The sequence below is a fragment of the Emiliania huxleyi genome, assembly GCF_000372725.1.
Source record: "Emiliania huxleyi CCMP1516 unplaced genomic scaffold EMIHUscaffold_27, whole genome shotgun sequence".
NCBI classification, from domain to species: domain Eukaryota; phylum Haptophyta; order Isochrysidales; family Noelaerhabdaceae; genus Emiliania; species Emiliania huxleyi.
In genome coordinates, this window is record NW_005200011.1 from 620023 (window position 1) to 637993 (window position 17971).

General features: G+C 64.7%; 6 protein-coding genes across 6 annotated transcripts; 2 read left to right on the forward strand and 4 right to left on the reverse strand.

Annotated features, from left to right (window-relative positions):
- Nucleotides 1-1384: 1384 nt before the first annotated feature.
- EMIHUDRAFT_206724 (hypothetical protein) lies at nt 1385-1846 on the forward strand (the record flags this gene model as incomplete). Its single annotated transcript, XM_005777030.1, has 1 exon — nt 1385-1846. The coding sequence occupies one exon, from the start codon at nt 1385-1387 to the stop codon at nt 1844-1846; it is 462 nt and encodes a 153-aa protein (XP_005777087.1).
- A 453-nt stretch (nt 1847-2299) lies between these two features.
- On the reverse strand, nt 2300-3013 carry EMIHUDRAFT_206725 (hypothetical protein; the record flags this gene model as incomplete). The annotated part of the gene is made up of 2 exons (XM_005777031.1): nt 2300-2582; nt 2667-3013. 2 exons carry the CDS (start codon nt 3011-3013, stop codon nt 2300-2302), a joined length of 630 nt encoding a protein of 209 aa, XP_005777088.1.
- A 1537-nt stretch (nt 3014-4550) lies between these two features.
- Nucleotides 4551-6202, reverse strand: Lhcf2 (light harvesting protein). The gene is made up of 6 exons (XM_005777032.1): nt 6185-6202; nt 5965-6096; nt 5730-5852; nt 5560-5652; nt 5151-5291; nt 4551-4882 (listed from the first exon to the last, which is right to left on the reverse strand). The coding sequence occupies exons 2-6, from the start codon at nt 6091-6093 to the stop codon at nt 4772-4774; spliced, it is 597 nt and encodes a 198-aa protein (XP_005777089.1). The 5' UTR covers nt 6094-6096; nt 6185-6202; the 3' UTR covers nt 4551-4771.
- Nucleotides 6203-8358: 2156 nt separating this feature from the next.
- Nucleotides 8359-10515, reverse strand: EMIHUDRAFT_435429 (hypothetical protein). Its single transcript, XM_005777033.1, has 8 exons — nt 10203-10515; nt 9880-10029; nt 9510-9677; nt 9369-9439; nt 9086-9191; nt 8939-9007; nt 8710-8742; nt 8359-8621 (listed from the first exon to the last, which is right to left on the reverse strand). The coding sequence occupies exons 1-8, from the start codon at nt 10461-10463 to the stop codon at nt 8529-8531; spliced, it is 951 nt and encodes a 316-aa protein (XP_005777090.1). The 5' UTR covers nt 10464-10515; the 3' UTR covers nt 8359-8528.
- A 283-nt stretch (nt 10516-10798) lies between these two features.
- Nucleotides 10799-13760, reverse strand: EMIHUDRAFT_435430 (hypothetical protein). Its single transcript, XM_005777034.1, has 9 exons — nt 13581-13760; nt 13058-13509; nt 12562-12724; nt 12385-12457; nt 12186-12220; nt 11934-11996; nt 11701-11821; nt 11437-11625; nt 10799-11346 (listed from the first exon to the last, which is right to left on the reverse strand). The coding sequence occupies exons 1-9, from the start codon at nt 13728-13730 to the stop codon at nt 11036-11038; spliced, it is 1557 nt and encodes a 518-aa protein (XP_005777091.1). The 5' UTR covers nt 13731-13760; the 3' UTR covers nt 10799-11035.
- Nucleotides 13761-15039: 1279 nt separating this feature from the next.
- On the forward strand, nt 15040-17202 carry EMIHUDRAFT_101062 (hypothetical protein; the record flags this gene model as incomplete). Its single annotated transcript, XM_005777035.1, has 2 exons — nt 15040-15518; nt 15861-17202. The coding sequence occupies 2 exons, from the start codon at nt 15040-15042 to the stop codon at nt 17200-17202; spliced, it is 1821 nt and encodes a 606-aa protein (XP_005777092.1).
- Nucleotides 17203-17971: the final 769 nt, after the last annotated feature.

A 17971-nucleotide genomic window follows, 5' to 3' on the forward strand; every position in this document is an offset into this window, starting at 1 on the left:
GGCGTAGACCGCGCGCGCAGCGCGCTCCGTGTTTGCCTTGAGGAGCGCAGCGACGAGTCCGTAAGGAGCGGCCCAGCTTGCTGGGTGCGGCGCCGCCGCGCGCCGTATCGAGAGACTCTGTCGGGGCAGGTTAAAATAGCGCCGCAGGCTCCCCGGGCCGTCCGCGCACAGACCACAAAACCCTTATGATCTATATTGCACCCGTTCCGGCGCTCGTGATCTGTATTGCACCCACTTCCGGCCGCTGATCTGCATTGCACCTATTTTGGCGCTCTGATCTCGAGAGGGCGACCTGGGAACGGGGGAGCCGCCGGCCGAGCGAGCTGAGACGGGCGTCGATCGACCGCCGAGGGACCGAGAATCGGGACCGAGGGGTTGGGGAGAGGAGTAGAGCTCTATATCCGGCGCGGGGGGGACGGACCGGCCTCCGATGCAGAGCGATAGAGAGAGAGATGTGCATGATTGTGCATGTGTGCATGCGCATGCAGAGGCCAGAGCGATGCAGAGCGTGATTTACTCAGTGATTGCAGACACACGAATTCACACGCGCGCGCCGCCTCCCGTTCGGCGCCTCCCACACGGCGATCGAGCTGGCGAGAGCACACCGGAACCAACCACCAGCCACCACCTTACAAAGTAACAAACAAAGCCGTCTCGCTCGAGAGCTCTCTCTCTCTCTCTCTCTCTCTCTCTCTCTCTCTCTCTCTCTCTCTCACCTCTCTCTCTCTCTCTCTCTCTCTCTCTCTCTCTCTCTCTCTCTCTCTCTCTCTCTCTCTCTCTCTCTCTCTCTCTCTGTCTCTCTCTCTCTCTCTCTCTCTCTCTCTCCTTCCTTGCTCTTTGTTTAGTTTTGTCTGTCGCCATGTGTGTGTGTGAGAGAGAGGAGAGATCTTTGAAAACCAACAAAGAAATCACGACCCTCACAGTGATTTGGTTGGGCTCGGATCCCTCCCTTGCGCCTTGCGTTGTCCGTTTTCTTTCTTTCTGGGCTCGGGCCTTTCGCGGGACGCGGCAGCTTGTCAGCCCTCACTCATCAGGCTCAGCCGAAGCTGGGGCCGGTCCCGTAGCCGAGAGAGCCCGCGCCAATGAATTCGACGCGGTCGAGGGGAGAGGCCTTGCTTGCTTGCTTGCGGAGAGGCCACAGCGAGCCGACTCTCTCTCTTCTCTTGTGTGTCTGTAGAGTGAGGTGAAGAACAGACAGACAGTCAGGCTCGGACTGGGCACCGGCGCTTTATGGGTGTCCATTCGATCACGCGTCCTTTTCATAAAAGTCTGCCACCTCACCGATTCGCCCTCTGCCCTCGCACGTCCCATATCAACGCTCGGTTTAGGGCGCTTTGTTGGCGCCCGCCGATTGCCCGTCGACAAGCCCGCCGCCCCATCAGCGATGCCAGCAATGCATGCGCCCTTCAACCCCATCGAGGTCCTGATGGAGGACGCACTCTGCACGTACATCGACCCGCTCGACGAGCTGAAGGCCTTCAACCGCCTTCTCTCGCCTGCTGTGGCTGTGCTGCTAAATGAGGTCAACGAGCCCATCGCGACCCACGAGCCTGGATCCAAGTTGCAGCGGGGGTTGGTGCTGAAGCTGCCACCGCAGCTCGCGCCCGCCCGGTTAATCGCCAAGCAGAATATTGCTAGCCCGTTGACGCCGGCGCGTCCGTCGCGCAAAAACAAGCCGCAGCGCTGCAGCAACTGCAAAGGAACGGGTCACAAGTCGCGCACGTGCAAATGGGGAAAGCCCGCCAGCGCTTCTATCGCTGCCACAGTGAACGTGGCAGCGGCACCGCCAGCATTGTTGGATAACAACGCTCTCGCGATGAACACGGCTGCTGCGGCTGCCAGGTGATGACGCAGCGAACACGGCACTTTCCTCTTGCGCTCTCGGGTGCGCTTTCGCCTTTCCCTTTCGCTCTCCACACTTGCTAACGGCTCAGCAAAACCTCCATGCCCTGTCCATACCGCCCCGATGTGTGTGCGTGCCGCTAGAACGCGCTCTTCACTTTGCTTCCCTTCTTTGCATGGCTATTTGGTACCGTTGACTGGGTACGGCCCGCCTGGCCCTGCCCGTGGGACACCACACGTCGCGCACACGTGACGGCAGACGGGCTGACGCGTCTGGAGAGAGAGCGAGAGTCGTGGACTGAGAGCTGAGACCGCGTGTGTTCTGTTTTTTTTGTGGGCGTTGTTTGACTAGTCTGGCCCCGCGCCACTGCTCCTTCTGCTGGGAAGCTAAGATGTTAACCCGGCCGCCACCGCCCAACATCAGTCATCACTGACTTGCGCGCCGTCCAAAACTCACTTAGACCCGCTGCTTTGCCCACTGCGGCGCGATGTTGGTGCGCTCGAGTACGGCGTCACGCGGCGTCGTCAGCCGCTCTGACCACCTTGGGAACTCGCGAGGCTCGTCGGGCGGCGGCGGCGGGACGCGCGGTAGCAGCGCGCCCGACCGCACGGCGACGCGCACGCGCCTCCCGTCGGGCAAGTAGCGCCATCGGAGTCGGGTGCGGCGACCGTCTACCGGGTCGATCAGGTTGCACTGCGAGTAGTGCACCGAGTCCTCCCGCAGCTCGTACTCGAGAGGCCTGCATTGGCGAGGCGTAAGTGCTTGTGATGGTGGTGCGCCAGGGCACGGTGCGGGCGGAGCGCGAGCAGCTCAGGCTGCGCACCGAGAAGGGTCCGGGTCGTTGGCCGACTCCTCCGTCGCAAACTCTCGCAGCTTGATTCCCTCGACCCACACGCGACTCCGCGCGTGGTCGACGCGCAGCACCTTCCCCTGCCCCATCTTGCGCTTCCCGTGATACACCGCAACCTCGTCGCGCGCAAAGATCCCCCACTTCCAGTCGGGCAGCGGCTGCTGCGGCTTGATTCCGCGTCGCGCCATCGCATCGCGCTTCGACCGCCGAGGGTGCGCCATTCGCTTCTGGCGCAGCTTGTTTGACTGCTTCTGGCTCCGCTGGCGGCTTGCGCCGGCGATGGGCGGCGCCGGCGTCACTGCGGGTGGTCGCAGGAGCATCGCCGGCTGCGCGACCGACGGGGCGGCAGTGCGGTGCCAGAAGGGCGTGGCCGAGAGCAGCGCGCGTGAAGGTTGCCGCGGGAGCCGCGCTGCTCGCAGGGACGTGAGGAGCCGAGTCAACATAGAGCTACACAACTGATCGGGGGCTGAAGAACAAAAGAGAGAAACGCAACCTGCAGGAAGTCCGCAATGCTCTGAGTGCCAAGCTGCAGAACATGTGCGAACCAGTGCCTATGACGCTTTGACGCTCAAGGAGTAGGCGCGGAGCGCCGCGCGCGGAGCGCGCCCCGAGGAAAATTTTAAAGAAAGAAAGAAAGAAAACAGACAACCCAAGGGAGGGATGGGAGGACGGCACGCCGCCACCACACAGGGATTTTAAGGAGAGGAGTGTGATGCGCTAGCCGTCGCCCACCCTAGGGAGTCTGCCTCTTCCTATCTCTTTTCGCAGTCTCTCGCCGATTCTCGCTGCAACCTTCATGCCACCTCGCGGCCGTCCCACTCTCGCCGTTCTCTCCCTTGTCACTTCCTCCTCTGTCGCGTCATTCTCTTCTGCCTCGTCCTGCGCCGCCGCCGCCTGCCGTTCCCTTGTTCTCTCGGCTTCTTTCGCCTTTCGGCGCAGCTCCGCCCTCCTTGCTGCATATCCTGGCCCCTCGAGTCTATCGAGCTCCCCTCGCGCAAGGACCATATTTCTGACTCCCACTCCGATCATTTGCCTCCAGGTCATGTTGTTGCTCAGGTCCACTCTCTCTTCGAACACTCGTGCCTCTACGGATGATGCCGGCGCTGGGGTCCCCTTCGGATGCATCGAGGAAAATTTTGAGGGTTGTGGAGGGCTAGATGCGATTTCTATTAAGAGTTTGACTCACACGCTGGAACCACTCGGCCCACCCACAGGCCCAATCTCGAGTGGCGGCGCTCCGCGCCTACCCATGCAGCGGCGCGCTCCGCGCGTGTTCTGCAGCGGCGCGCTCAGGGCATGGGCGGTGTGTGGGACCGCTGCGACCGCCAGGGCAACTGGGTCACTGCAACTGAGGAGGCTGTGATCGCGTGGAACGCGCCCCAGCCGTACCATCCCGTCGCCGTGCCCTTCATCAACCGTGCGCTCGAGAACTGGGGCGGGCTCAACTGGGAAGACCGCTTTCACCACAACGACAGGTCACGTGCACAGAGGGGCGGCATTGGAGCTTCGCTGCAGCGGGGTCTGGTCATGACGCGGAAGAAGGCAGAGACACAGCGTCTGCCAGCCGAGCCGTGCTACGACGTCAGGCCGAAGCCGCGTGGCCACAACTGACTGCAACAGACTGTCTTCATGTGTCTAGACTCTACCGCGGTGCGCTCCGCGCACATAGGTGCCAGCGCGCTCCGCGCGGTATCTAGCCAGCGCGCTCCGCGCGTGTGTGTCTAGCTAGCGCGCTCCGCGTGTGCGGTGTCCAGCTAGCGCGCTCCGCGCGTGTCCGGGTAGAGCACCGGCGCGCTCCGCGCGCATGAGAATCCAGTGCTTATGCTCATAAGCACTAAAAGCTCGTTTCTGCAGCTTGGTCTGAGTGTCGCGCGTTTTTCACCAACTAGACTTGGAAACAATGGAGCGGACAAGGGCGCTCCCGGCCGCGCGCGCACACAGACGCAGAAAATGACAGAGACCCCTCTGCTCCCGCCGATCTCTCACATGTCCGATGTCCGATTCGGAAAGCGGGCCGCCCTCCGGCATCGAGGCCACATCTACTAGCGTGACAACGACGCCAGACAGCCTCCGGGGCCTCAAAAGTAGGGGAAAGCCGTGTTGCCGAGGGCGGACTGCGTCACGACGGCCGAGAAGGCGAGCATCGCTGCGCGGCCGTGGACGAGCTCCGCCTCGTAGTACTTTGGCGCCTGGAGTGGGGGCGCGCGGTGGGTGGGTGGGTGGGGGGGTGGGTGGGGGGGGTTGGGGGGGGTAGGTTGAGGCGAGACGTGCGGTCGTGGCTGGGCGGGGGAGAGGGGGGGGGGAGGGGGGTGCGGTGAGCCGCAGCCGCCTCGGCGCGGGAGGATGTCCTGTTGCGTGGTGGCCGCCGCGGGGATGGCGCGGCCGACGACGGCGATGCGTCAAGGCTCGCGCATCCGGGGAATCTAACCGGGAGGGGGCATCTCTAGGCTGGCGCGCCTCGGGCGACTTGAGCAGCCGCAGCGGGTCAAAGCCAAAGTCGCCTGGCTTGCGCTCCGACTGGTCGATGGACATGTCGTAGATCTGCGAGGCGCCGATCGTCTCGAAGGTGCCCACCCAGAGGAGCAGCAGGAAGAGCTCCTGCGAACCGCGGGGGCAACGCCGTGAGTCCGGGGCTGGGGCGGAGTCGACCGAGTGGAGAGGGGAGGGGGGGGGGGGGTGGGGGGCTTGGAATCGAATGGCGGGTGCTCGAGAGAGCGTCGGGTGGGTGGCCGGGGGGGGGGGGGGGGGGCCTTCAGGGCGAAAAGCCCGGCCAGGGCGGTATAGCGCGACCAGGGCGACATGTCCCTCCAGCTGGGTGGCGGAGCTCTCCGGGAGGCGATGTTTGCTGGGGAGGGGCGGGGAGCGCCTTCTTAGCGACGACGTCGTGCGCGTTGAAGGAGTTGAGCTCGGCGTACCGCGCGCCCGGGAACCTCAACCCGAGGTCGACCGCCACGTAGCCCTGGGGCGCAGGGCGGAGGGCGGTTGCGAGCCGGTGGGCTGAGTCTCGCGGCCAAGAGAGCGGTGACACACACGCACCGTCCACGCAAGCATGCTCATGCGGCCGTGCTTCAGCTCGGCCTCGCGCATCCACTTGATGTTGTTGGGCGAGGAGAGGCCGAGCGGGTCAAAGTCGACATTGCCCACCATGCCCTGGAGGTGCTGCGGGGAGGCGGGCGGCGGGCGCGGGCGCGAAGCGGCTCAGCAAGAGAGCGACTCGGCGCGAACCGCGCGTCGTGCGCGTGCACGGCAGGGCCGCAGGCAGAGCGCGCACCTCCGGCGCCTCCATCATGGGCATCGACTTGCTCTGCACCATCTGCGGTGCGGCGACGCGAGACGAGGAGACCGCCGAGCGCGGCGCGAGGCCGCTCAGCGAGAGCGGGGACAGGGCGAGGGAGAGCATGGCCTAGGCGATCGGCAGGAGTGGAAGGAGTGAGCGACGACTCCGGAGAGCTCCCGCCGAGAGCGGAGCGGGGGCGCTGGGATTCCACCACCGATTGGCGAGGTTGGCTATTTAGCCGACAAATAAAAGACGCTGGTCTGTGCTACCATCCCTCCCTTGGGTTGTCTGTTTTCTTTCTTTACCGACTGGTGCAAATCCCTATGGGTGGTGGCGGCGTGCCGTCCTCCCATCCCTCTTTTGCCTTCTACGTTTTCTTTGTTTCTTTAGAGGTCGAGCGTGTGTGCGTGTCGTCGTCATCTGAGAGAGAGAGATTTTTAGCAATACCAAACAACTCTAACACTCACACGTAATTTGGGGCCTGGAGCCCTGTTCACGCGCGCGCGAGACGTGCAGACAGGGTTGCCAGGTGAGAGCGAATGGCGCGGTTCACGCCTCGCACAACAGAGAGAGAGATGCGCTCTGCATGGTGGGACATAAAAGAGAGCGAGTACTTGGGCGAGTAGGCCGTGCGGTCAACGCTGCCGCGCGCGACTTTGCGCGCGAGGCGGCGCAGCTTGAGAACGGCGGTGGGCGAGAAGCCGCCGCCGAACGTCTCGTGGAGCAGCAGGTTGAAGTTGTTGCGCTTGACAAAGATCGCGTCGTGGTAGAAACCGCGATGCGCCTTGACGTAGCCGTGGCCGGTCTTGTGGTCGAAGGGTTGGCCGGGCTGCCCGCGCGCCTTGCAGCCCATGTTTAGGCGGCGGGCCTTTTCTTCGGTGTTGCCGAAGGCGTAGGAGTGGCCAACGGAGGCGGGCGTGCCGCCACTCGAGGCGTTGCCAACGCCCGGCGAGGAGGTCTTGAGGAGGGGCGTCCAGAGCTTGATTTCATTCACGTCATCGCATCCTCCCGGTCCCGCATGGGGTTCCGCGAGGTCGACCTTGTACCCCTCGTTGTACTGCCAGGTGAGCTCTGGTTTCTCCTTGTCGCCGTGCACGACCGGCGCGTTGGCCGGGGCGCGCATCGCGTCCGCCCAGGCGGCGAGGACGCCGTCGTGGGGCCGCCGGTGGTGGGCCTTGTTGTAAAGGTAAAGGTTTGTTGTCATCTGTCTCTCGTCCACCCATACCGCGTTGGCCGTTGGTGTCCAGTCCGAGCCTGACTGACTGTTCTTCACCTTCCTACATACATACGGACTTGTATTGTTAGAATTCTCCCCCAGCGAAGACGGAAGAGTAGAAGTACCCGCCAGTGCTCGATCACGATCGGCTACCACCGCCATCACCGCCGACGTCTCCCAGTGAGATGATGGAGAGGGGGGACGACACTGCTTCAGCAGCGTGCACCTCGATCCTGTACCGTGTTTGTTATGACCCCCCCAAATGAACACACCAGTGAGGGAGGGCGAGACGGTCGAGGGGTCCCGTACGCCGTACCATGCGGAAAATCTGACGGTTCTCGCTCCTTAGCGCTTCTAGGGGGGGCCCTAGCGCCTAGGCTTAAAAGGTGGGCCCTGGGGCGCCTGCGGCTTAAACGGCTAAAACCTGCCTAGGCAGGTTTTATGTATGAGCTGCTGGGCCGCCGATTCCTTCTCCCGAGGTCGATGGTCCGGGAGGCTCCCCGGTAGACGCCGGAGGCCGGGAAGCTGGCTACAGTCACCGAGTCAGCTTCTAGCACGCGCCCCCTATGCGAGTATGGCTCCTGCCAGTGCACCAGACTTACATATGTGTCTTCAGTGGCGGGTTTGTGCCTAATAACGGCAGTATTGCAGAAAGCGGCGCGGAACCCAGCGACACGCATGCTGGTGAGGCCGATTTTCTTAAACGGTCTTAAAAGAGGGGGCCCCCGTGCCTGCAATCTCTTAAATGGCAATTTAAGCCCCCAAACCTCCCCATTTTTCTTAAAAGCTCTTAAAAAATCCGGTCCTGTCACGCCTCAGAACCCTAGTGGGTCCCCTAACGCTAAAAGAGTGCGGAAACGACCCTAGCTTTAATATATAAGTTATAAGCTATGTCCAGTTCGCAGTTGCTCAAGTGCGAAAAGTGGAAGTCTAGTGGAAGTGCTCAAAGCGCACCCCGCGCCACTCTGCGGGGAGAGTCTCTCCTGCACGCGATCTTTTCACACTTTTGCAGCCTTGACTGTGCTCGATGAGGATAGCCGCCGTAGGCCCAGCCCGTTGATCGCCGTGGACCACATCCGGCGGTCAAGGCTGAAGGCAACTTTATCTAGAGCCTGCTCTAGAAACCATCGAATAAACGTTGCAATTGGAGAATACTGTGGAGTGTGTACGGTGCGGATCGAACACCAACGACTAAAACTCTAAAACAAAAGACAAAACGCGCCCCGGCACCGGAAACACGTCACGAGAATGGAGAAAAGGATGCAAGGACACCCCGGGCCCGCGGCGACGGGGGCGAGCTGTGCAGAGCCCAACAGGACGAGGGCCTCGAGCGCTGCCGCCATCACTTGCCGAGGTCGAGGTGGGTGTTGGTGATTTTCCTCGAGCCCACGCGCTCGCGCTTTGGCTTGGCCGCGCGCTTCGCCTCCTCGCGTGCCTTGAAAGGGAGGGAAGGGAAAGCAGGAGAGCAAGTGGAGGGGAGGGGAGGGGAGAAATCTCTCGGAGAGTCCCTCCCTCGCGCACACCTTGATCGCCGCCGCCTTGCGCGCGCGGCGCACCTAAGGGGAGGGAGAGAGAGAAAACGTCCCTCCGCGCTCGGGAGTCCGTCAAGGGCGATCCTCCATGCCCCAAAGCAGGCAGGAGCCGCGCGGCATCCACGGTGCAAAGTGCGGTGGAGAGCGAGCGAGAGAGCGAGAGAGCGAGAGAGCGAGCGAGAGAGCGAGCGAGCGAGCGAGCGAGCGCGTGTGCGTGCGCCTCGAGCTCCTCCTTCGAGAGTAGCTTCCTCTGCACGAGCGCCGCCTGCAGGTCGTCCCCTCGCGGCACCTGCTCGCAGCTCGAGGCGTGAAGAGAACGCCGCCCGCGCCCCGGTGGTGCCGGTGCCGGTCCAGGCCGCCGCCGCACCTCGACCGCCGCCCACGCCGCGCGCAGTCCCGCGGGCGCTTGCTTGGCGGCGGTTGGCGCGAAGAGCACGCGGTCGCGCGTGTCAGGCCTCTCGATCGCCACCGCCCTTCAGGAGGGGGGGGGAGGGGGCGGGGGGGGGGGAGGTTGAGGCGGCGTGGACAGACACAGCCATGACGACCAGAGGGCCACTGGCCGAGGCGGCGCGGGGGAGGGGATTGTCGGGGCGCGTTGGTAGAGCACGGCATCCGGCATGTAGTTTCCGGGCGCGTCCTGTGTCGAGCACCGCGCGAGCATCTGGGAGGCGTCTAGTGTCTCGGTCCGCCTCCCCTCTCTGATGAGTTTCTCGATGTCGGCCTGTTCACAGCTGCTCGCTGTGACGTGACGCTCTCCCCGGCTCGCGTGTGCAGGCAGCCCCAGTGCCGACCTCGACGCCCTCGTAGCACGCCTGCGGCTGCTCCTTGGTCGCCACAAGCTCGGAGCGAGGCACCCCCGACACCACCGCGCGCGAGAGCAGCGCCGCTAGCATCGCGGCGTCGCGCACGCCGTGCTTTGGCCGGTAGCGCAGCCGCAGCACGCCCGCCGCAGGCACCACCTAGGGCGAGGCGGAGAGCGGTCGAGGGGAGGAGCGGCGGACGGCAGGGGCGGCGCGGGCAGCCAAGGCGGCGTCTCGAGGCGGCGTCTCGCGCTGCTCTCCGGCCGTCGAGCCGTCTTCGGGGTGGATCTTCCGCTCTCTCGGAAGAGGCTCGGCCTCTCGGGGCCAGCTTGAAGGGTCTCGAGCTTCAAGGGTCTCGCGCCTCGACGTGCTCGCTCTCGGTGAGCGCGTCGTGCAGCTGGGGGTTCGCGCCCGGGTCGATGTTGATGCCGACCGCCTCGCGGATCTGCTCCACGCTCGCCTCGGCATGCCTCTCCCGCCCCTGCAAGAAGGACTGGACGAGGTACAGCGCCTGGGGAGCGGAGAGGGCGAGGCCTGTGAGAGAGAGGAGGCGCGTCTTGGGTCTCCGACAGGTGGAGAGCGGGCTGAAGGGCCAGATGGATGCGCGCAGCGGCGAACGAGTCGCGTGTGCAGATGGAGGCGCGTGGGCGTATGTGTGAGTGTGAGGGGTGCGTGAGTGGGCGCCTTGCCCATAGGCAGCGTGCCGCCGTCGTCCTTACGCACGCGCACGGCGGCCGCCACACTCGCCCGCTCTGTTTGCGCTAGCGCCTTGCGACGCGCCGCCGCCTTGTCCTTGGTCGCCTGCAGTGTTTTTGTGTACGCTGGAGCACGCTCTGCAGGTGCCGCCGTCCGTGCGGCCTTTGCGCGCAGCTTCTCCGCATGGCGTTCCTCCGCCTCACGGACTTTGCTGTACGCCGCCTTTAGCGGATTCTTGCTGCTGCTCATGGCGCTGAAATGTCGCCGCAGAAGGCGGGGCCAAGGCGTGTCGTCCGCCTCGCTGGGGCTCAGGAAAAGAATTCATTCGCCGCTCTCCCATTTTTTGGTTTCGACGACACCCATGGGCGATCTGCTTGACCACACCTCGCTGGGGAACATGGCAACATCAGATCATATTACTCTTACTATTCCGGCTACTATTTAATGGGGCAGGCCACGGCCCACGGGGCCCGGGGCCGGCCAGGTTTTTCTGCACAATTTCATAGGAGGGCCGTCGAGCCCCTCTTCCGGGAAAACGGCAAACTCGAGGAAGCCACAAAAAGAAGCCCTTCTGCGTTGTTGTGGGAACGGCACATGCCATCCATTCCAAAAAAAAAGTTCTTCCCAAAGCACAGCTCACCTGCAAGCTGCAACTAGATGGACACCTGCTCTCCTCCGAGTGCTTTTCATGGCGTCCGAGCAAGAGCGACGGGCACATCAAACGCAACGTGGACTGCACCGCCGGCTTCTCAGTGGGCGCCTCAGCGGCCCCACCCCCGCCGCCGCACGTACCGTCCGCCGCACGTACCGTCCGCCGCACATCAGATCATAGGCGCCACAATCGCCGGGCGCTCCTCCTCTGCCGCCCCGCCCCGCCCCCGTCCCCGCATCGTGAAGACGCGGGCCGCGAGGGCGACGGCGAAGACGACGATGGTGACCGTCCAGACGGGCAGCGAGGGAGGGGTCAGCAGCTCGGTGTCGCGAGGGTCGTCGCCAGACGCACCCTTGTCTTGCGAGGCGAATCCGGGTGCCGCCTGGGAGAGGGCGGCAGGCTCGGCGGCGAGGGAAGCTGCCGACAGGTCCGCGACGACGCACGAGTGCCAGTAGGGGTCGATGCCGTGGTCGGGGCAGCCTGCCCGGGGGCGGTTGGGGGGGGGGGGGGGGGAGGTTCTGCGTGGACGAATCTCTCGGCCAATCTCGGCCAATCTCGGCTCGTTCTCGCCCGGCTCGTGGGCGAGCTCATCGATCTGTTTGCAGCAAGCCCCGAGCGCGCCGCAGAAGCCGGGGCAGTGTCCGCCCCTCTCGCCGCATGCCTCCCAGCAATCCTCGCCCACGTTGGCCACCGGCGGCATGGCCGAGGTGGCGACGAGCACGTTGAGATGGGCGGGCTTATGGGTGTGGCCGATGATGCCTACCACTTCAACTCATTTCGCCATCAGTGGACTGCCGTGTGTGTGGTGGGGGCTGGAGGTGGCCGACGGCTTGCCGGAGAGGAGGGGCAGCTGGTACTGCCCGTCCTGGAGGGTCTTTTGGCCCATCATGTTTGCGCCCAGAAAGTCGTTGACGAAGTAGAGCGAGTCCTCGTCGTAGAGCTCCAGCAGCAGCCCCTGCGGGCGAAGCAACGCCCGGGCTTCTCAGAGGCTCCTCCCGCGGGCGCCGTCACGGAACGGTCCCGTGCAGACCGCTCGGCGACTCTCGACTGACTCTCGAGCCTCTCACCCGGCCGCGGAAGGCGGTGACGTCGCAGCAAAAGGACCAGTTCGGCTCGAGAGAGTTGGAGACCTGCGGTGTAACATGGGGAGTGATTGAGTGTGCAGGGATATCTGAGACGGGGGGCGACGGTCGCGTGGTGTGTGCTCAGAGCATGGGGAGAGAGCAGTGGAGATCGGCTCTGGAATGCAGCCGAGTACAAGCCCTGTCGAGAGTGCGAGTGGGACGACGAGGAGCTTGCCCCGCATCTAGCTTGGAGACGGTGCCAGTCGCGCACTCATACTCGGGCTCCGCGCCTAAGAGAGAGGAAGGGAAGACGCTCGAGGAACGTCATGCCCTCGCCTCTCTCGGGTTAGAGAGGAGACGCGGGGTGCAGACACACAGTCCTTCGGAGTTTTTTACTCGCGTGCCTCGAATCACGTGCGGGTGTGTCGGCGCGGCGCATCTACGGCTCGCGCGCCGGGCCGTGCGTTGTGCTCCTCGTCGATGACGTCCTCGTTGGAGGGGTCGGAGCGGATCTGCCCCGCCGACACCTCGTGGAGCACGCACGCGGGGTGAGGGGAACAGTGAGGCCCCAGAGGGCCAACGCGACCCGGGGGGGGGGGGGGGGGCGTGGCAAGGGGGTGTGCAAGGGAGCCTTGTTGATGACCTCGGCTTGAAACTGGTAAACCCGGCGGTAAAGCTCGTCCTTGGCGGACTGGTCCCCCCTCTCCATGATGTCGACGATCTCCTGCTTGCCCATGCCCATCATCGCCGTCTCGTCGGTCAACGAAGAGATCTTGACCCACGAGTCCGGGTACCTGGCATGCCATCCCGCCAAGGGCCCGGCTAGGCTGCGTGTTTCTGCTACGGGTGAGGATGAGGCGGATATGCGGATGTGGACACTGTGCATGTGCATGTTGTGTGCTTGTAGCATGTGCGAGTGCAGCTCTCTAGCAGACAGAGCTGCGGTCGGCGACACTCGACGGCGGAGGAGATGGAGTCGCGGCGACGGTGGAGGGCAGGCGGCAACGGCGGCGGTGGGGAGGGTGGTGGTGGAGGGGGGGGGGGGGGGGGTCGGGCGATGGCGGCGGCGACGGGGAGCGTGGCGAGGCGGAGTTTGAATTGCGGGAGGGGCGACTCTCGGCGCGGACCGGGACTTGCCCACGCGCGGGTAAAAGTCCGTCTCGACGAGCCCGGAGGCCGACATGATGCAGAGAAACTTGCGCTCCTCGCCCTCGCCCCCCTTGGCGCTGTCGAGGAGCAGCTTGCTCGACACGTCGTACTTGAGCTGCTTTGCGCGGTCGTCCGCCGGAGGAGGAGGGGGCGGCGGGGCGAGCGGGATCTCGATGAGAAGAGTCCCCTCCTGCGGCTCAAACTCCCCGCCGGCGAGGGGAAGCTCGTACACGCCCGCCGTCGCGTTGGCGGGCAGTACGGCGGTGCCGAGCCAGTCGCCCTCCTCGCTGGAGTAGTCGCCGTCGAAGACGCTGAAGACGTACTCCGAGTGGCTGTGCGAGCCGTGCACGAAGCAGCAGCGGTCCCAAAGCGGGGAGGCGTTGTTCTCGTGCTGCTCCGTCTTGCACACGAGCGCGCCGCCCAGTTCAAACTGTAGTTCCCGGGGGCTTGCGGATTGGATGAGGGACTCTCAACGGCTGCTTGTAGCGCGTGGGGGCACACCTTGACCCACGACTCCGGTGCGGGCTTGCGCGGCCAGCTATCGACGTTTTTCATTGCGAGGTTCGCTGCGCTCTTGATGCAAACCTGCTTCTCGCAGAAGCCGCCGCACGGGGACGGCGCTGCACTGGGCAGGACGAACGCGGAGAGCATTTTGTTGAGTGCGACGACTCTCACGAAGCGCCAAAGAGAAGCGCCTTGGATTTTTTGAAAAGAAAACACCGCGGGGTTGCTCATGCTGAAATTCTGCAAAAACCCGGCCGGCCCCTGCCCTGCCCCTACCTACCTACCTACCTTCCTACCCTCTTATGGGAAACCAAATAAGTGCTTTAAAGGGTTGCCCGGCCGGCCTTGCTGCGCAAATCTCGCGCTGCGCTAGGCTCAGAGCGAGTTCGCGCTGCGCTAGGCTCAGACGGCGTGCGCGGGCCGCCGGGGTGAGGACCTCACCTCCTTCGGGCTCGGCAGCTTGTCGGGCCGTCTACCTCAGCCCTCAGCCGAAGCTGGGGCCGGTCCCGTACGTAGGCCGTCCGTAGCCGAGAGAGCCCCCGCGTCCCGATGAATTCGACGGGCGCGGGGTCGGCCGTCGGGGTTCGATTTTAGCAATATACCAAACAACTCTAACACTCACACGTCATTTGGGGCCTGGAGCCCTGTTCACGCGCGCGCGAGACGTGCAGACAGGGTTGCCAGGTGAGAGCGAATGGCGCGGTTCACGCCTCGCTCTGTGTTGTCCGTCGGGGCGGGCGAGAGGGAGAGCGCAGCACGATTCCGCCCAGAGGCACCCCGCACACGCCACACCTTTGTTTGGCTTTGCGCAAAGGCTTTGCTTTGCCGCAAAGGTCCGGTTTGATAGCGGATTTTGATTAGTAGAACGGTCCCCACTGTCGCTGGTGCGCTGGTCCTTGTTCTTTGATGAGGCTATAAGAACGCTAGGATTGAGAGCAGCCTCGCTCTCAATCCTAGAAGTCGAAGGATTGTGAGCAGCACTCCTCGCAATCGTAGCATCTCGCTGTGCGGATTGCTAGCACCTACGCTCGCAATCCTACATCTTCTAGGACTAGCAGCTCCGCGCTCCCATCGTGACTGGTGACGCCTACGACTACTACCAGCGCGCTCGCGCTCGCAATCCGAGCAAAGTCTAGGATTGCGAGCAGCTCTGCTCACAATCCGAGCAACATGCCTCCGATTGCGAGCAGTAGCGCTCGCAATCCTTACTTACCTACATCTTGTAGGACTATGAGCGGCGGCGCTCACAATCGTACCAAAGATCCAAACATCTGCGCTCACAATCCTAGCTACATGCACCGATTGCGAGGGAAAGAAAGAAAGAAAACCTTGTCCCGATTTTTCTTTTCTTGGCCCTCACCGCTGGAAGTGGCGAATCGATTGGCGAATCGATGCGAGCGCGCCGCGTGCTCCTCCGCGCGACGCTGTTGCCGCTAGAGTACGGTTAAAGAGCTCTATGCTCGCCATCTCGGCCTTCGCCTACTCGCCAGCTGCGACCGTGGACGTCGACGTGTTTGGCGAGGCGGCCTGCCCCGACACCCGCGATTTTGTGCTCGGCCCGCTCGCAAGATTGGCCGATGCGCTCGGCACCACAGCCAGCGTGAGGTACACCTCGTTCGGCAACGCGTACTTCTTCGCGCCATGCGCTGGTGCCGTGGTGGCTCCGCCTGGCTGTGACTCGTCCGCGTCCTGCCGATTCAACGCGACGACGCGCGACTGCTGGTTCTCCACGTGCGGGTTGGGCGCCGCACGGCCGCCCGACGCCTGCTTCAAGGGCTCACCACGCTGCCAGCACGGCGCAGCTGAGTGCCTCGCCAACCGCGTCACGCTGTGCGCCGGGACTTCCCTCCCGTTCGTCTCGTGCTACTTTCGGGCGCTCGGCAGCGAGTGGGCGGCCGGCTCGCCGAGTACCGCTGTGCTCGCCGTCGGCAGGCGGTGCGCCGTCGCTCTGGGCGTCCGCTGGGACGAGGTATCGGCATGCATCGACGGAGCGCGCGGAGGCGAGCTGGTCGAGCGCGCCGCACGCCGCACGCCTCCCCACCCCGGAGTGCCGTATGCCCTGGTCGGCGGCCGGCCAGCGAGCACCACGAACGCGACTCTCCTCTTGCAAGCAGCGTGCCGGGCGCTGCCGCGACCGCGCCCCGCAGCGTGTGCAGCGGAGAGCCCGCAGCCCGGGTCAGCAGCGGCGCTTTCACCGGAGCCCGGGTCAGCAGCGGCGCCAGCGGCGCAGCATGGGTCGGAGGCAGCGCCAGCGACGCAGCCCCGCGCGCCAGCTAGATGCGCCTTTGCCTCGGTGGGTGCGGGCTGGGCTGGGATCTACTCGGCCTGGCGCGTCGCCGTCGACGCAAAGGCCAGGGACCCGACCACGGTGTGCGTGTTTGAGGGCTCGCCGCGCTTCGGCGGCAGGACGTTCACGGTGCGCGGCGACGCGGCGCTGTTCGGGCTCAACATCGACATCGGTGCGTACCGCTTTGCATTCGAGCAGCACTTGCCCGCCGACCTCCTCCGCGGCCCGCTCCGACTGCCGACGGCCTGCTACATCCCCTCGTGCGAGCGCGAGCCGCTCGACGGCAACCTCACCCTCCACAAGCTGATGGACCCGCGCCTGAACAGCTCCGCCGGATACGGCACCGCGCTTGACGTGATGGTGGCGGAGCTGAGGGCCGCGGGGGCGCATCTGCAGCTCCACAAGGAGCTCGACGCCGTCCACGCCCACCCTCGACCCACGGGCGCGGTGCTGAGGTGGAAGGACGGCGGCAGCACCGTCGCGGACAGCGTGCTGCTCAACCTCCCCCGCCACGCGCTGAACCGCCTCTCGCGCGACTCGCTCCTCTTCACCGACGGACGCCCCCTCGCTCGCGCGCTTTACAACTGCAGCCGCGAGACGTCGCAAGCGAACTACTCGGCCGAGGCGTCCGTCAAGGTGTACCTCGTGTACGAGGACGCGTGGTGGCGCACCCGCCTCGGCCTCGTGCAGGGAGAGGTGCACGCGCCGTCGGACCCGCCAATGTACATCCGGTATCACGACGGGCCTGTCCGCTGCGGAGAGGGTGCCGCCCCCGCGTGTGCGGGTGCGTTGCTGGTGCAGTACGCGCACTCTCTCGAGGCAGGCGGCGGCTTCTACATGCCGTTCCGTGCGAGCAAGTCGACGCCTCTCACGGTGCTGCGCGGCGAGGCGTCCGAGCTGCCCGGGCTGCTGCACCGCAAGCTGCTGCAGATGCACGCTGCACGGCTCGCCGACGCCGGTATCGACCCTCGCTCCCTCGCCGAGCCGGCGGCGGTGGTGCTCGGCTTCTGGCCGCACGCGCGCGACGAGATCCTCCACCCCGCTCCCGACCCGCTCTCCTTCTCCACCGCCCATGGCGCGCTGCCCCAATGCCTGCACGGCGTCACCTCCGCCTCCTACTCGGAGGCGACGCGCCAGCCCGTCGTTGGCCGCTCCCTCTCGGTCGCCAACAATGACTGGTGGCTCGAAGAGAGCTCGGTCGATCTCATCGCGCCGTACTGGGCAGAGGTCAGCTTGCGCGTAGCCGAGCGCGTCCTCCACGACCAGCTTGGCCTGGCTAGGCCGGCGTGGCTAAACGCGGCGTACTATCGCAAGAGTGTGCTCGGGATTTGATGCACAGGGAATATTAAAACCTCGCGCACATGCAGTGATACAGGCATCGCAGTGTATGAGATGGGGGAGAGATGCACGTAGCGAGACCTTCTGCTTCTCGCATTCTCGACATCGTGTTCGTGAGATCGACTTTTTTATTTGTGTAGCGAGTACGGTCATGTTCTGTACGTGTGACGGTGTGTGGCTTGAGAGAGACTACACAAACAAAAACACACACAAAATGTTTGGGTCTCACTGACACAGCGATCGCAGGGTGTCTGCCAACCTCAGCCTCGCACACTCACTGTCACAACAGAAAATAACCGGGACTTCTCCCTGGGAGCTTGCATGGGCCTGACGCCATCCCTCTTCGTCCCTAGATCGCGCGGCTCCCTAGGGACCACACGCGACGGCCATGCTAGCCGATGGCGCACAAGCGGGGGCTGACCACGCGCCGGCCGTCGCCTCCCTCCCCTCCCTCGGCCAGCGGGGCAATCTTATCGAGCTGCAGCAGCAGCTCGTGGTAGGCGGCGGCGCGCGTCGCCTCGTCGTACACGGCGGCGGCGTGGAGGAAGGCGCGGAGCGTGTGCACGAACGCCTCGACCTGGAATGCGGACGGCGCCGCTCCGCCTGCGTGCAAGTTGGGGGGCCGGGGGTGGACGCGCGAGGGTGGCGGACACACACACTCCTCTTCCGGGGCACACGCCCTCGTGGTCGCCGCGCGGCGCGGTGCGGTAGGCCGAGTACGGGTACCCGGCCGAAGCGCAGTACGAGGTCCACCGGAGCCGCA

Coding starts and splice junctions, on each gene's coding strand:
- Lhcf2 (XM_005777032.1), bottom strand. CDS start 6,093: ATGCTCTCCCTCGCCCTGTCCCCGCTCTCGCTGAGCGGCCTCGCGCCG. Junction 5,853..5,964: donor CCATGATGGAGGCGCCGGAG/GTGCGCGCTCTG, acceptor GCCTCCCCGCAG/CACCTCCAGGGCATGGTGGG. Junction 5,292..5,559: donor ACGACGTCGTCGCTAAGAAG/GCGCTCCCCGCC, acceptor CGCGGTTCGCAG/GAGCTCTTCCTGCTGCTCCT.
- EMIHUDRAFT_435429 (XM_005777033.1), bottom strand. CDS start 10,463: ATGAGCAGCAGCAAGAATCCGCTAAAGGCGGCGTACAGCAAAGTCCGT. Junction 9,678..9,879: donor CCGAGAGCGAGCACGTCGAG/GCGCGAGACCCT, acceptor GCCTCGCCCTAG/GTGGTGCCTGCGGCGGGCGT. Junction 9,440..9,509: donor CGTGCTACGAGGGCGTCGAG/GTCGGCACTGGG, acceptor AGCTGTGAACAG/GCCGACATCGAGAAACTCAT.
- EMIHUDRAFT_435430 (XM_005777034.1), bottom strand. CDS start 13,730: ATGCTCTCCGCGTTCGTCCTGCCCAGTGCAGCGCCGTCCCCGTGCGGC. Junction 13,510..13,580: donor CACCGGAGTCGTGGGTCAAG/GTGTGCCCCCAC, acceptor CGGGAACTACAG/TTTGAACTGGGCGGCGCGCT. Junction 12,725..13,057: donor CCGCGCGTGGGCAAGTCCCG/GTCCGCGCCGAG, acceptor ATGGCATGCCAG/GTACCCGGACTCGTGGGTCA.